This window comes from Synchiropus splendidus, chromosome 19 (assembly GCF_027744825.2).
Source record: "Synchiropus splendidus isolate RoL2022-P1 chromosome 19, RoL_Sspl_1.0, whole genome shotgun sequence".
Classification (NCBI taxonomy): Eukaryota; Metazoa; Chordata; class Actinopteri; order Syngnathiformes; family Callionymidae; genus Synchiropus; species Synchiropus splendidus.
This window is the reverse complement of record NC_071352.1, coordinates 4580961-4596248: the sequence shown is the minus strand read 5'-3', so window position 1 is coordinate 4596248 and position 15288 is coordinate 4580961. Positions and strand designations below refer to the sequence as shown.

The window sequence follows — 15288 nt, the reverse complement described above, 5'->3', positions numbered from 1 at the left end:
CCGTGGGGTCCTTGCAAACACTTCCAACATGGCGGCGACGGTGACAGGACTGTTGAAATCGTGGACGCCAAGGTAAAAAGTTAAAATATTGATCGCTACTCGAATTTGGCGTGAGATTTAATTGTGTCCCTCGAAGCTATAAAGCACATCCAGATCAGTTATCGCTGTTGCTTTGTTCATAGAGAATTCGTCCAGCATGGACTGTATGTAGTCCAATGTCAGGTCTTTGCAACAAAACATTGTTTTGATTTAAATGAATTCACAGTGTTTGATTGACTCTGAGGGAACTCATATGTCTCAAGTGAATGCATCTGCGTGTGTTCAGAGTGGTAGCAGTGAGATGGAGCAGATACAATCCCTATTACATGGAGCCAGAGGTCAACAAAGAGTCCTACAGCAGGCTAGATTCACAACTAAGTGAAGAGGAAAAGGCTGAACGGGAGCTCAAATCGCTGAGGCCCATCAAAGCAGCGCCCAACAGCATCACCAGCTCCGTCTTTCATGATCCAGTCATCAGGTAAAACCTCCCTGATGGAGCAGGAAGCTGAGAACCTATTGAAATGTGTTGTTCATCCACACAGCAAATTCATCAACATGATGATGGAAGACGGAAACAAGACTCTTGCCAGAGACATCATGTCACAGGTGAGACCAGAGGATCGTTTCATTAACTGGCTCAGTGTGACGGACTCTCCCTGCTTCCACAGACACTTGAGGCCATCAAGAGGAAACAAGTGGAGAAATATCACAAAGCTCCATCGGGGAAGAAAGAAGAGATCGAGTGTAACCCCTACACCATCTTCCATCAGGCGATGGAAAACTGTAAACCTGTTGTTGGACTGGCCAGCATCCAGAAAGGGGGGAAATTCTACCAGGTTAGTTTCGATACATTGGAGCTGCTGCTGTCAAAAACAGTACTCACAGAACTTCATTTCTCAGGTGCCCATTCCACTTACCGACAGTCGCCGTCGCTTCTTGGCCATGAAATGGATGATCACAGAGTGCAGGGACAACAAACACAGGCGCATCCACATGCCTGAAAAACTGTCACAGGAACTGCTGCTCGCCTACACGATGGAAGGCAATGTCATGAAGAAGAAAGTAGAGATGCACAAGATGGCCGAGTCCAACAGGGCCTACGCCCATTACCGCTGGTGGTAGACCCCCGAAGAGGAGGTTCTGGACTTTACCGTGGTGATTCCTGCAAACTGTTGCTCAGACATCATGATTTATAGACTCCTATAGTGTCTTAGTCTCAGAGTTTCATTCATGAATCTATTATTGAATGAGGTTCAGATGATGACGAAAAGTCACTGCTGCGGGGGTTTATATTTTGGGAAACACTGCAGACATTATTTGATGTAATAAAATTACTGTTGCAAGGACTATATCAAAATGACAAGTGAATATTCCTGAATTTTTTTACCTTAGTGTAGGAGTCGAGGAGGCAGCAGATTAAATGAAGGAGCCCAGATTCCCTCTGTCTATGCTGCGTCGTTTCCAGGACAACCAGTGTAAACTCTACTCTCTCTACGCTCTACTCCACAAACTCTTGTATCTTTATTGACGCTGGTGTTGCTTAAATCTTCACAAGTAACAGTAAAGAATCCAAATAACCACGAGGATCTTATACTCCCAGCACCACTGAGGCTGATAGAACACTTGAAATATATCCAACCTATTTTCAGTAAAACAACATCCATCTTCATAAATAAAAACTCCTCATAAAAAACAATAATCAAACCTGCCTTCTGAACTAGAGGCAACATCCCGAACAAAGTCTTGCTTATGAGGTCAGACTTTTTAAAATCCTCCACAGAACAGTTCTGGTGACACTCTAGTAAGCTTGTCGGATTCAGTGAAACTCTTAAATCAGAATGCCCGGAAGACTAAAACTCAACTCAAAACAAAAAGTACCTGGATGTGGAGAAACATTAACGTCCTATTGCACGAATCACATCCAGGGTGTCCTATAAAATCAACCTCCAGTTTTTAACGGATAAAATAAATCACTGCTGGCTGAGCGGAGGCATCGAGAGTCAGTAAAACAGAGTCTTAGTCGGCTATTTCGCTGTAGTAGTACTTCTGGGCGGTGCCGCTCAGCAGCCACCCTCCAGCCCTGAACTCCAGGATCTCCAGCAGGAGGAGGCGAGCCATGGACGAGAGCCCCTCCTGCAGCAGGAAGCCATCTCGGAGCAAGAAGAAGAGCTCGTCCATGCGCTGGCTGTTCATCTTCTCCAGCTGCTCGCCGATGCGATGCAGCTGCAGCACCAAGCAGTCCACCTGGAACACGACCAGACCACGAGTTGACTCTAATGTTTAGAAACTATCAAGACGTCTTCACCTCCTCCTCATTCAGCAGCGCCTCAGGTTGTGCCATCCTCATCAGACAGTCGTAGACGGGATGAACCAGAGCCTCCATGGGAGTGTTGTTCACCTGCGCAAAGACAGGTGTCTTATTTTGCATCGAAGATTCCAGAGCTATGCAACACTGAAAAACTAAGGATTATTACACCAACTGAACAGGGGTCCATCTTACTTTGAGGTAGTCAAAGACGTTGCAGAAGAATGTGACGAAACAGACCCACTCCTGCAGCGAGCGTGTCCGGGTCTCCTCGCGTTCCTTGAACTCCTGCTGGAGTCGATTCAGCAAGTTTCTTCTGAAGACGTTCCCAGAGTTCTGCTTGGCCTCGGCCTGAATCAGGCCCAAAAGGAAACGCAAAACATGAGGACTCGGGTTAACACACAAGCTGCATCGGGCCGCTGACCTGAACAATGGTGTAACACATGCGCCCCGCCTCTTTGCTGAAAACCTGGTCCTTTAAAGACTGGTCCACGATGATGTTGCAAACCTTCTCCAGGTTCACCGCACTTGGATCTAGGTGTTGGAAAGAAGTTAATGACAAAAGAAAGGAGAGAACGACTGCAAGCCAACCTTTCAGCGCCGTCTTCAGCAGCATCTGTGTGTCCTGGTCGAACGACTGGATCTTATAGTCTTCCTTTGAGTTTTCCATGGCTACTGAGAGGAAGTTCCCTGCGAAAAGGATACAACTCACACTGTTTGTTTTCAACTGGTTCAACTTTTTTTTTTACCTAAGGAGAGAATGCTAGTTTGAAAACTTCATACGTCAGAACTTCACAAAATACATGGGTGCATCATAAAGTTCAAAGTTCCCTACCAGACCGTGTGGAATGTCATTTTAAACATAGACTAAGACACACCAGCCTCGTGGTGAGTCAGGCGCAGGGCCAGATGAGCGTGAACAAAAAATCCTGTTGTGTCATCAACTCCACTGCCCATGCGTTCGATTCTTTAAGGGAGTTCAAAGGTCACGTTGGACAACGTCCCAGGCTAATTTAAAGTGGAGAAGCTACAGGTGGCAGCATGCCAACGTTTGCTCACAATCGAAACACTTGTTTTGATTCGTAGAGACTTTAAAGGGTGTGTTTTAAATTTCAGTCCAAAAAATATAGATGTTTGCACAGGTAACTCGCCATTTTCACTCATTCATTCACGGAGGTTTGGAATCTAACGGCATGGAACACTCGAGTTAATATCTGTACACGAGTGTCACCGCTGTTAACTAATTACGATTAGATTCGCAATTAAAACATAGCACCCAGACGGAATTCAGGTACTCACCAGTCGTGTAATATTTTAATACTTCCAAAAGTTTGCGTGAAAACAGTAAGATTTAGCGTTGGTTATCCTCGGGAGTAGTTAGCATCGTCCTCGACAGTTTTCCAAAGATGAAATAGAGCCAAGATGATTCCAGAGTCCCGCTGCGGTCGTTCTTAAACCGCGCCGCCATTGGATGTATTTTAGCAATCGATCAAAAATGTTCTCTGCTCATGGATAGAAAAACAAAGCTCTTTAGTTCCCCCTTTAAGCACCAGAACATGATTTATATGTCATAAATCGAAACGAGCATATTTGTTTTCCTGATTGTCCGAGAACCATCTTGATCCTCCGACCAGCTTTGATCCGAGGCTTCTCCGGAAGTGATGGCAGGAGCTGTTATTTATAGTGGGCTTTACCTGTTCGTGTCCTACTAATGTTGGATTTCACCGCTGACTCGACTCTGTGGTGCGTTAGATCAGATGGAAGATCTCCTGTAAGAGGCTGGTGCGTTACACGTGAACGTCCCTGCAGTTATTGTTAGCTTAGCCTAGCTAAAGTGAGGGTCTCGCGCGCGGACAGCGTGTCCTCTGCATGATTCTCACATGGTCACTGTTGACATCTGTCGGGGCACAGTTTGAAACTCCGAGAAAGTTTGAATGGGTCATTATAACAAAGGCTAATGTGGCTGATGACGGAGCAAATGTCGGTCATGTGAATGGATGCTACTCGTTGTGTGTTCTGTAAATATCAATATTGCATTATATTGTCGCTTATGTTACTACTAAACTGCCTTTATTTAAGTTGTAATTTTTTAAGTAGTTAAACGCGGTATTGTGTTATTATTCTGACCGCATGTTTGAAGACTGCCATTGTGTATGTTGTGTAACAGACCCTTAATTCACTGCGTAATTATAGTTTATCCACCCAGTTGCCTGAGGTTTTGGTGTCATGGTGGGCTTTGACCCGGCTGCTCCTGGAGCAGCTCTGACCCCAGAGGAGGCGGCCCTGGCTGGGTCAGCAGCTGGGATGGTCACCAGAGCACTCATCAGCCCATTTGACGTCATTAAGATCCGATTCCAGGTAAGATTTCTTTTCTATACATACATTTTTACTGGAGATAATATGTATACATACATGGGAATACACTTACAGAAAATGATTTCTCCTCATTTTCCCCTTTTATCGCACCCTCAACTACAGACTAGACCAAGCCCACGTTCATCTAGACATTTGTTGCCTCAACAATTTCATAGAACAATTTCATTTCATTTTGTATTTTGACGCTGTATGATGAAAATAATCTGAAAGAAACAAAGCTAAGAGACACAAAGAAAAGAAAAGTTAGAGCTTCTAATGCAAAGTCATATATTACTTGTTGTGCCACAACTTACAAATTACTTTCTGTAATGAATAAAGGCCGTCAACATGGAATGCAAAACGACAGCACAGATGATGAGATACAACTCAAGTGATTTGGGGTTAGGGTTAATATAGCTTTGTCAGCAGTGGTCAGTTCCTGATGAAAGTGGTCCAAGGACTGTAGTGGAAAGAAAATAAATGCTGGTCCAGATAGAAGGTGACAGAACATAGTATGTAGGGTCTACAACGGGGTCTGCAGCTAGTGTTTGTGGGTGCCCTCCAGTGGAGAGAGTGTGAAGCTCAGTGGGAGTCAAGGATGCCCTGCATCACGACTGAGAGCCAGAGAGAGGCATGTTTGAAGTGGAGCCTGACAGGAAGAGGTTGGAGGTCGGGGGGGGGGTTGACCCTGGACCGGTCACCATTCCATCGTACGCAACACCAAACCTCACACCCTGACAATTTAGAGTCATCGATTGACCTCTGTATGTTCTTGGACTGTGGGAGGAAACTGGAGTGACATAAGCTACATATGTGGCAGGTGGTCATAATGTTTTGAACGATTAGCGTTCACGCCAGCTTCACTAACAAAGAGATCTAAAGAAATAAACACATTGTTTGTACAGGTCGACTTGCTGTGTGGCACAACACAGTCGGGACACCCTGAGCTCAAGGTGATGTTCTGGGGTCGGTGTTTTGTTTAAGAGTGCTACAATCAATCGTTTGAACTGGCGCCACCTACTGGACACTCAGAAGGAAGAATGAAGTGACCGCTTCTTGGAAACCCTGAGTGGGTGGTGGACAACCTGCAGGATCTGTAGCTGCCCTCATTCAGGCTGAGGACTGGAGTTCCAGGAGAAGAAGCTGGGCAACTTGAAAAGGGTTATTTAGTCAAGATGGAGCATCAAACAGCAAAACCTTTTTTTAAATAAATAAAATAAAACCCGAATCAGGGACAGCTTCAAGTGTAGAAACCATACAACAGGGTCCCAAATCTAGAAAAACTTGGCACCAGGTCCCCTCAATGAAACCTGTATTGTTTCCACTTGCATGACTTGCAGGAGGTCAGCCATCCACTGAGAGGTTTCCTGGTTTTTAAATCTCCATCTCCCTCAGCTCCAGATCGAGCACTTGTCCCCGCTGCGACCTGAAGGGAAGTACTGGGGATTATTTCAAGCGGGACGCTGCATTTACACCGAAGAGGGCCTGTCCGCCTTCTGGAAGGGCCACATCCCCGCGCAGCTTCTCTCCATTGCTTTCGGAGCGGTCCAGGTAGAGATGGGATGATGTCATCCGACAGCATGGCGCCTTCCTGACTGTCTCGACTTCCACAGTTTGCCAGCTTTGAGTTTCTGACCGAGGTCGTCCACAAGATGACGCCTTACGACAGCCAGACAGCAGGGGTTCACTTTGTGTGCGGGGGTTTGTCTGCCTGTTCCGCCACGGTGGTCTGCCAGCCGCTGGACACTCTTCGGACCCGCTTCGCCGCTCAGGGAGAGCCAAAGGTGAGTCGCATGATCCTTAGATCAGGGTTTGTCAGCCATGGCTCACCTGCTTCGTTGAAAATAAATCCCGAGCCACACCAGCAAAGGGACATCGGCCGAAGCGCACTTGTGCTTAAAGTCCTGTCGAAAATCCCTTTAAATTTGTGAGAAATTGTTCCTGTTATTTTGCCAAACAAATAGCATAAAATGTATTTGTTTCAAATGTCTCCAGAAAGGAGTGGGCAATATAGAAAAATATATCATGATTTTTTGTACGTATTTACTTTAAATAACGTTCGTCTTTTTTTACATGATTTTATTGTAATTTCCAGACAAATCCTTAACATTCTTTGCCTCAACTTGCTTCATAACAGCAATGACTCTTTCTCTCTTCACATGTTGTTATGCATTTATTTGGTTATGCATTTAGTTTTTCACCAACCTTTAAACAACAAAGCAAACTTTGACAGTCCATGAGTATCAATAATGTTTTGAAGTGTGACGTCACGTTAGCTGCTTCGACTGACAGATGAATCAGAGCATCAACGTAAAGCTACAGTATAGTGTTTAGAAAGAATGTGACAGAATCCTTGTCATCTCCTCACATGGTAGCTTGACAACACATTCTAATATTTCATGGTTTCATGAATAAAATGAGCTGAAACTGGATCATTTCCCACAGCGCACCTGACAGTCTCTTGTTGAAAAACGCTGCCTTAAATAGCAGTGAATACAGATCTAGAGATGTGTATTTTTTTCTGCCGCTCTGCAGGTTTACTTGAACCTCAGACACGCGGTGTCGACCATGTGCCGCTCCGAGGGAGTCCTGACGTTCTACCGCGGACTGTCTCCGACTCTGGTTGCTGTGTTCCCCTACGCTGGACTGCAGTTCTTCTTCTACAAAGTCTTCAAACAGCTGTTGACTCCGCCTTCCAAGTCTGCAGATTCAGGAGGTGAACTTTCATGATAGTTGTAGTGATTTCAACCTGTTCCAGTTGGACAAATCCAATCTGGGTCACATGGGACCAGAAGCAGTGGTCGTAACCAGTGGCGATGGTTCCTCTCAGGCAGTGTTCTCAGCCTGGTGTCGGGCAGCGGCGCCGGGATGATCAGCAAAACCATCACGTATCCATTCGACCTGTTTAAGAAGAGGCTACAAGTCGGGGGCTTCGAGGAGGCCCGGGCTCGGTTCGGGAAGGTAAGTCTTCCTCCTGATGCCGTTGTCGCACCTGAGTCCCTCTTTGTCACCCTGGTGGCCAGGTGAGGAACTACAAAGGCCTGCTGGACTGTGCAGTCAGCATTGCCCGAGAGGAGGGCGTCCGAGGCTTCTTCAAGGGTCTCTCTCCCAGCCTGGTCAAAGCCGCGCTCTCGACGGGCTTCACTTTCTTCTGGTACGAGTTCTTTCTCGACGCCATACGCAACCTCAAGGACAACGGGAGAGAAAGTAACTTCACCAAAGAAGGCAGATGACGCCATTGGACACTTGCCTTGTTTACATACGCACACCTTTTTAACCTGCTTTTTAATGTTTCATTCACAGTGACTGCTGTCAAAACATGCGTATTTAAAGCATATATTTATTATGACAACGCTTGCGACATGAACAAAAGGAAGTCTGTTTTATTTATGGTTTTATAAAAACAGCTTTGACCAAGATGTTTTGGGAAATGTTTGTCTGTACCCTGTGGCTTTATGACCACCTGTTGGATCAGCACTTACTTCTGACAAAATACGAGACAGGTGGTCATAATGTTATGGCTGATTTGTCAATCAAGTGTAATTGTTTTCGAGGCAAACGGTTTGACTGGGGTAAATATAGGTCAATATTTTTACGAGTTATCTAACTGCACTTGTGTTTTTGTCTGTTTCACTATGGAAGTATAAATATTTTTTTGAGGAAAAATAATACTTTTTAGGAATAAAAAAGGGTAAATTTTAATTTTGTCAAATTTAGAAATTTAACTTAAGCAATAATTTTATACGATGAAAATGATGTATTTCAAAATGCTTGAATTAATATTAATATTTAAATTATGAAGATCAATCGCTGGTGGAAATATAAGTTTGTTTTTACAAAGATTCAAATATCACATTTAAAAAATTGGAAAAATGAAATGATATACTGTATGTACATGACATGAACAAATTCTTAAAGGATTTTAATTGATGATGATTATATAGGATGGTGGTCGTGGACAAAAAAATAGCTGGATATGAATTAAATTAGAGCACAAATGAAACAAACAAAAATTAAACAAACTAGACAAAAATATTAAAAATATTGAAAAATGTATATTCAAAAGATTAGAATTTGAACCATAACAATTCATATATGGATATATTTGGGGAAAATATCAACATAAACAGGCAAGAATAATATTGAAAAATGAATTATAAAAAAATAATAATTTAAACAGCCAAATTGAAATGGAACTTAACTAAATAATAATAAACCTATTTACTTGTGCAGCTTCTCCAGGCATGACACACAAGTTTCTTCTTCTTTATTCCAACTGAATGCAAAACGACAGCACCGATGATGAGATACAGCTCAAGTGATTTTGGCAGAGAACCTCAGTATAAACACAACGTCAAGTATGAAGACACATGAAACTCACAAGCACTTGTCGCTCCCGCGCTCCGAATCATGCAGTTACTGATGTCATATAAAGACACCGAGGGAGTCGCAGATGACCAACACAACGTAGCACTTCACTTCGGCAGCAGCAGCACTGGATACTTATATCGTAGTGTTTTTACAATTTGTACACCTGTTTGGGAATCATAATACTCTGAGGCTCTCTGAAGTACAAAAACAACATTATGACCACCAGCTTAATATAGCTTTCTCAGCAGTGGTCAGTACCTGATAAAAGTGGTCCAAGGACTGTAGTGGAAAGAAAATAAATGCTGGTCCAGATAGAAGGTGACAGAACATAGTATGTAGGGTCTACAAGTCTGCAGCTAGTGTTTGTGGGTGCCCTCCAGTGGAGAGAGTGTGAAGCTCAGTGGGAATCAAGGATGCCCTGCATCACGACTGAGAGCCAGAGAGAGGCATGTTTGAAGTGGAGCCTGACAGGAAGAGGTTGGAGGTCAGATATGTTCAGAGATGAGTATGATATTTGGGTTTTTTTGCCCAGGATTTCGGGGGGGGTTGACCCTGGACCGGTCACCATTCCATCGTACGCAACACCAAACCTCACACCCTGACAATTTAGAGTCATCGATTGACCTCTGTATGTTCTTGGACTGTGGGAGGAAACTGGAGTGACATAAGCTACATATATGGCAGGTGGTCATAATGTTTTGAACCATTAGCGTTCACGCCAGCTTCACTAACAAAGAGATCTAAAGAAATAAACACATTGTTTGTACAGGTCGACTTGCTGTGTGGCACAACACAGTCGGGACACCCTGAGCTCAAGGTGATGTTCTGGGGTCGGTGTTTTGTTTAAGAGTGCTACAATCAATCGTTTGAACTGGCGCCACCTACTGGACACTCAGAAGGAAGAATGAAGAGACCGCTTCTTGGAAACCCTCAGTGGGTGGTGGACAACCTGCAGGATCTGTAGCTGCCTGACAGTCTGCTGTGACACTGGCCACATGCCAGCTGGCTGAAGGGGCGTGGTCTCGGGGGGCAGCCCCTCCCTCATTCAGGCTGAGGACTGGAGTTCCAGGAGAAGAAGCTGGGCAACTTGAAAAGGGAATCCCTTCGTCCCGGGTCGGGCAGGGTCAAGGTCTCTGGAGCGGACTTCTTCCTCGGTCGCTCCTTCGGGACCGTCAGGAACTCGGGGGCTTCGGTGGTCAGAGGGGTGGAGGGGGCGCTGTTGGGCCCACTGCGAGCGCAGGAAGGCAGAGGCGTCTCTGTGATGGCGATGGTCGGAGGGAAGCTGCCGATCTTCTCGTTGGTGGCTTCCTGAGTGGTCCGCTCGAACTCCCGGACCTCCTCCATGGTCATGTCTGAAAATGGACAAGAAACAGCCAACATCAAATCACATTTTTAACTTGCTGCAAACAAACAATTAAATTCATATATTAACAATAATGCTACCTCACATATTTAGTACTTAAATGTGTGACAGAAAAATGTGGACCTTGAAGAAGGCGGGAAAAAAATAAACATTGTAAAATGTATTACAGCATTATTATTATTACATTATGATTACATGATGATGATTACATGATGAAGCTGACATGAAGCTACAAACATCTTGGAGAATTCAATCTTTCTAACCTTCTAAAACAGCCCCAAAGCAGATCTGGCAAAACACATTCTGTCAAAGCACACACAACACAACACAACTGTGCTGTAAAGACTACAACCTCCACAAACAGTGTGCCTTCTTCGTTGTTTGAGAAGGTTGAGAGACAGCGCCCCTTATAGGACTGCTGGGCTGCTACCTTGTCTTCAACGATTAACGTTAAAAATAAACATTAACGAAATAATTTGCGTTTAATTTTTCTACATCTGCGATTCCTACTTCACCAAGCTCCATTCCCATACGCACTCACCTTCCGTCATATTTTTTAATGGGATATTTTTTCCCCTGCAGATTTATTCACATCTTTTTTTATAGCCTCCGGCATATTTTCGATTTAAATCAAACATTGCCCACCTCCGGTAAAGCGTCTGTTGTAACAGTTAAGACCACTAGGTGGCAGTCTTTCACTTCAAACACGCAAAACTCAAATCCTCCGCAAGTTAGTGTTACATTCATATATTCACTTTTGAGTGTCAGTGTTGAGATGGCGGGCTCCTGCAATGACTTCATCATCCAAATATTTTAAAAAGGAACCTACTAGGAAGATGGTATAAACAGCACACATGTGATGCTGCGACACTCACCGATCCACTCGTCCACCCAGGCGAAAGCCTGTCGGTGTCCCAGCAGCAGAACATCTCGTATCACCTGAACACATCAGGAAGGAAGGTTACGAAAAGAGGGAGAGGATGAAGGATGCGAGTCATTTATTGAGGCAACTCTGTGAAGTGTGCTGAGCTTTCACTTCTGAATGTTTCCAGTCTTGACAGGATGTGATGAATGTGAGTCGCACCTGATGTGGCCATGTGAGGGATGTGTGTGTGTGTGTGTGTGTGCTGCTGGCAGAGACACAACAGGGACAGTTCATCTCAAGGAGAGCTGCTGCAGAGGGCATCAGGAAGCAGAGATAGCAGCTGGAGAGCAATGATTTGGGTCGAACTGTGAGAGCAGTGAACCTGAAGATCCATCAGCGATACACTTTAGTACCTTGTGCACAAACTGCTCCACACGCGTCTGCAGGCCCCAGACCTCAAATTTGACGGTGACTAGTTTGTAGGAGCACATGATGGGGTCTTGGGTGTCGATCCAACCTTCCTTCAGGAGACCCCGCTCCGTCTTCTTCGACAGGAAATATCGCGGGTCCTAAAAACACAGAGGGAGCTGTTTCACAAAGCTGTTATGGAGTCAAATCACAGCGACCTGCTAACGGAACAGAAAGAGGTGGATTATGATCTTCAATCACCGATATATCGGTTCTCTCCACACCTGCAGTACAACCTCACTGGCTACCACTACAGGTCCCACGCGGCGGGCAGGCGAGCGGCTCAGCAGGTGGTCTTTAATCGTTACGTGCATGAATTCCGTGCGTTAATTTTCCCGCAGGGCTAATTTGTCTCTGGGTCAGCGTAGTGGGAGCGCGGCAGACTGTGTGCGGGGGTGATACACCAATCTCTGCATCCCTGCTGGGGACACACTTGCTGTGGAGGTGTCGGCTCGAGAGCTGGCACATGAAGTGTTTCTCGCTTTCACTCTCAGAATATTCAGCTTTCTGTTTGTTTCTATAGTTTTCTCTGCAGGTGAAAGGAAGCTACTGTCTATTCATACTGTAAAAGAAATGAATGGATGTTAACTTCCACGCAGCAGTGAGCTTCTCAAATGTACTTAACAACAGCAAGACTAGCAGCTACCTAGACTCCTGCTCTTCACTTTGCCTCATAGACTCAACAGTTACTCCAGTATTTATGAAAGGAAACTTCCGTTTTAACCCCCTCTGCATGGGAAGCGGTGGAGCTGTTCACTGACATCAGGAGAAGTGGCATATGTTCTCCTGGGTTTTGTTTTTGATGAGCTATTGAACTACCCTTGAGCTAACACCCGACGTCAACTTCCCACCTGCAAGAGCTTATAAATAATCATCCGACTTAAATAATCAATAATCGAGATTCACTCCCAGCATTTGTAAACCCACCCTGGCGTGTGCCCTGGTGGGTGAGCCGTTTCCAAATGTTGTTTACACCTGACATCCCGTCCACCTCACATGTCCGGGCGGCTCTATTTTTATCCCCGCATGGTGCGAGAGAACATAAAGCCCAGTGGGAGGCGGGTGCGTGCGTGCGACTCACAGGGGGTGTCGATAATAAAGCAGCAGCTCGCCGCTGTCTTCGCCTCTCTTGATTATTAATCGTTCTCGGACGCACATTCAAATGTCAGTTCACCACCGCCAATGTCCATCATCCCCGCCCCTCCTCGCACATCAACATCGCACTCCAGCTGGTGCTCGAGAAGGACCACGAATAGACAACACAAAGCTCCTCCGGTTCTCTGTTCTTGCTGGTGCCATTCCTTCACACGCACACTCTCCTGGAGTCCATTCATTGAGCGGTCTCACCTCTGACTCCTTGTAGTGGCGCTCCGGGACCTCGTCGTAGGCGATGTCCACCACACACACTTCCGTGTCCTCGTCTCGGGGCTCGCTGTCGAAGATCTACGGTGAGAGTTCAATAGGTGAGGACAACTAAATCGATGGCAAACTTCCAGAGGCCAACAGATGTTGGGAGGTGATGCGCTGCGATCTCCTGCCGGAGTCAAGGGTGTGGGTCACATGACAGGCGCCAGGAGACCTTGCTGATCCTGTTTTTGGATTCATGTCCTCTGACTCACCAAGAAGAAACGCTCCGGCGTCACCACAACTACAAACCGAAGAAAAGTAAAGAGAGTAGTGTGGATGACAAAGACAAGTGGGAGCCAGTGTGAATGAGAGCTTTTATTCCGCTCCTGTGTGAAGCCCTGGCGTGTTACAATCAGTTTTAACTGTGAAGATTTGGCCATCTGTGACTCCCCCATTGTGAGGGTTTGCAGCCCTTGCCTCCCGCCGCTGAGCGGAGCAGCGACCTCCTCTCTGCCACTCTGTCTATTGCAAAAGCCTCAGATCACAGAGAAACTAAAGTTTGTTCATTGTATGGCGGGTTTCCTTGTTAGTTTGTGATGGGCCTCCTCCTGCACTCCCACCTCTTCTTTTCGATTTGTGGCCTGTAGCCACCAGGGAGTGTAGAAAGTGGAAGTGGAATGAGGATCAGCACCTCCAGTTCCAGTTCCAGTTCCTCCACTGGACCGGTTTCCATCCTCCATCTGCGACAGACCAGGGAAAAGTGTGGCCCAGGGGCCATATGTGGCCCTTTGCCTGTGTTTTTGTGGCCTTCATGGGGTCAGACTAAAACTATACCACTGAAGTTGTCATTTTTTCAATCTTGTTTCAGTTTTTAGCCAGTTCTAGTTTAGCAGTAAATACAACACATTCAGGACTAAATTTTTGTTAGTTCTTTTCATCGGTCATTATAGTATTTCCCTCAAAATTTGTTGAAAGAAAATTCAAAATACATTTTGAAATACATTGCCTTTTTATCTTTGATGTTGGTCCATAGTTTTATTATGATTTCTATTCATTTAAGATGCAAGGTTCCATGTCGTATTTACACTTCTTAATATCTATCCTTGCTTCCATGTGGTATGGTTCATTTCATCCTTGTTACTCAAGTTTTTTTTTTGTCACGTTCCATAGTTTATGATGTGGCCCTGTAGGAAATTGAACTGCCCACCTCTGATCTACAACACAAGCTCCTATTTTGCCTCGCTACAATGGCCTATTTCTTTCCTTTTATGTGGCACTATAACTTAAATTCAGGCTCATTTATATGCTTTACTTGGCTGAGAGACGAGTCTGTTTCATGTATTTGTTACCGCCACACGCTGCCCCAAATGTTTGCATTAGTATGCAGAGAACATAAGCAACATAAACGGAAACTCAATTATACGCCACTATTTTCCATGAATTGACTTTAAGACGGATTATTGGATTTTGTGTTGCACTTTTATAAAAGGAACAAAAAGGGGGTAAAGAAATGATGCAATCGTTCCTTATTCTTTGACACAAGCGATCTCTTTTATTTATGTTGAATCTCCTGTTTTCGTCGCTGCTCCACATATCACTTCTAAAAGGTGTGCAGGGGCTTGAAAGTAAGAGTCAGATCAGCGGCTGCTGCAATAAAGCGTGCGCTGCACCAGTGACGCGGGTGTCACTGGAAGCTAGCTGGTGCCATCATGAGACTTTATTAACACAGCGTGACCAAACTGAGATTCACCATTTGGGCTCGGATGGAAATACCTCCCAGTTCCGTCCGGAAAATAATCACTTTTATGACTCCAGATAAGGTTTATATGACTTCTCTCCTTTTCATTGCTGCAGAATGAGATTGTCAAGTTCAAGGATTGACACTGGGATATTCGGATCACTTGAGAGTAAAAATTGTGATGGTGATGACATTCATCATTCCAGTAACAGAACTGATTCAGGTGGAGTTGATGTGGGACCAAGGAGGAGGTGGAGCTTTGACTGAAGAGAAGCGAGAGAATGAAGAAGAGTGAAGATGGTGAAGAGGAGAGTGGGGGCAGGAGGGACTGAACTGGCTGAGCTCACAGGTGGAGATCTTTCACTGAAGAGGAACAGCAAACATTTTGGGGGCAGGGGCACAGGCCAGAAACGAACGCCAAAAATATGATTATTGAT

The 15288-nt window shown here is 45.1% G+C and overlaps 4 protein-coding genes across 10 annotated transcripts in view; 2 read left to right on the top strand and 2 right to left on the bottom strand.

The window, feature by feature from the left end:
* Positions 1 to 28: 28 nt before the first annotated feature.
* Positions 29 to 1555, top strand: mrps7 (mitochondrial ribosomal protein S7). Its single transcript, XM_053850883.1, has 5 exons — positions 29 to 72; positions 326 to 517; positions 582 to 645; positions 708 to 875; positions 940 to 1555. The coding sequence occupies exons 1-5, from the start codon at positions 29 to 31 to the stop codon at positions 1159 to 1161; spliced, it is 690 nt and encodes a 229-aa protein (XP_053706858.1). The 3' UTR covers positions 1162 to 1555.
* mif4gdb (MIF4G domain containing b) lies at positions 1404 to 3823 on the bottom strand. Of its 2 annotated transcripts, XM_053850882.1 has the most exons (6): positions 3644 to 3801; positions 2936 to 3034; positions 2769 to 2878; positions 2540 to 2695; positions 2345 to 2437; positions 1536 to 2283 (listed from the first exon to the last, which is right to left on the bottom strand). In XM_053850882.1, the coding sequence occupies exons 2-6, from the start codon at positions 3012 to 3014 to the stop codon at positions 2056 to 2058; spliced, it is 666 nt and encodes a 221-aa protein (XP_053706857.1). In that variant the 5' UTR covers positions 3015 to 3034; positions 3644 to 3801; the 3' UTR covers positions 1536 to 2055. The 2 variants fall into 2 exon arrangements, with proteins under 2 accessions (XP_053706855.1, XP_053706857.1); XM_053850880.1 differs by having other exon boundaries at positions 1404 to 2283; positions 2769 to 3034; positions 3644 to 3823.
* A 155-nt stretch (positions 3824 to 3978) lies between these two features.
* On the top strand, positions 3979 to 10091 carry slc25a19 (solute carrier family 25 member 19). Of its 6 annotated transcripts, none has more exons than XM_053850877.1 (7): positions 3979 to 4087; positions 4551 to 4702; positions 6095 to 6250; positions 6313 to 6483; positions 7235 to 7415; positions 7530 to 7660; positions 7723 to 10091. In XM_053850877.1, the coding sequence occupies exons 2-7, from the start codon at positions 4571 to 4573 to the stop codon at positions 7930 to 7932; spliced, it is 981 nt and encodes a 326-aa protein (XP_053706852.1). In that variant the 5' UTR covers positions 3979 to 4087; positions 4551 to 4570; the 3' UTR covers positions 7933 to 10091. The 6 variants fall into 6 exon arrangements, with proteins under 6 accessions (XP_053706852.1, XP_053706849.1, XP_053706854.1 ...); XM_053850874.1 differs by having other exon boundaries at positions 3979 to 4126; XM_053850876.1 differs by having other exon boundaries at positions 3997 to 4115.
* pitpnc1a (phosphatidylinositol transfer protein cytoplasmic 1a) overlaps positions 8646 to 15288 on the bottom strand; it is a 30719-nt gene continuing 24076 nt past the window's right edge. The window contains exons 6-9 of the mRNA XM_053850884.1: positions 13114 to 13209; positions 11712 to 11867; positions 11309 to 11372; positions 8646 to 10422 (exon numbers count right to left, since the gene is read on the bottom strand). Coding sequence (XP_053706859.1) covers positions 10112 to 10422; positions 11309 to 11372; positions 11712 to 11867; positions 13114 to 13209 — 627 coding nt within the window. The 3' untranslated portion in view covers positions 8646 to 10111. The remainder of the gene's footprint in view (positions 10423 to 11308; positions 11373 to 11711; positions 11868 to 13113; positions 13210 to 15288) is intronic.

Excerpts from the sequence above, each read along its gene's own strand:
- mif4gdb (XM_053850880.1), bottom strand. The coding sequence starts at position 3,014 with ATGGAAAACTCAAAGGAAGACTATAAGATCCAGTCGTTCGACCAGGAC. Across the intron at positions 2,438-2,539 it reads ACGTCTTTGACTACCTCAAA|GTGAACAACACTCCCATGGA; the intron begins GTAAGATGGACC and ends GTCTTTGCGCAG. Across the intron at positions 2,284-2,344 it reads CGCTGCTGAATGAGGAGGAG|GTGGACTGCTTGGTGCTGCA; the intron begins GTGAAGACGTCT and ends GTCGTGTTCCAG.
- mrps7 (XM_053850883.1), top strand. The coding sequence starts at position 29 with ATGGCGGCGACGGTGACAGGACTGTTGAAATCGTGGACGCCAAG. Across the intron at positions 646-707 it reads CCAGAGACATCATGTCACAG|ACACTTGAGGCCATCAAGAG; the intron begins GTGAGACCAGAG and ends CTGCTTCCACAG. Across the intron at positions 876-939 it reads AAGGGGGGAAATTCTACCAG|GTGCCCATTCCACTTACCGA; the intron begins GTTAGTTTCGAT and ends TTCATTTCTCAG.
- slc25a19 (XM_053850877.1), top strand. The coding sequence starts at position 4,571 with ATGGTGGGCTTTGACCCGGCTGCTCCTGGAGCAGCTCTGACCCCAGAG. Across the intron at positions 6,251-6,312 it reads TTGCTTTCGGAGCGGTCCAG|TTTGCCAGCTTTGAGTTTCT; the intron begins GTAGAGATGGGA and ends CGACTTCCACAG. Across the intron at positions 7,661-7,722 it reads CCCGGGCTCGGTTCGGGAAG|GTGAGGAACTACAAAGGCCT; the intron begins GTAAGTCTTCCT and ends CCTGGTGGCCAG.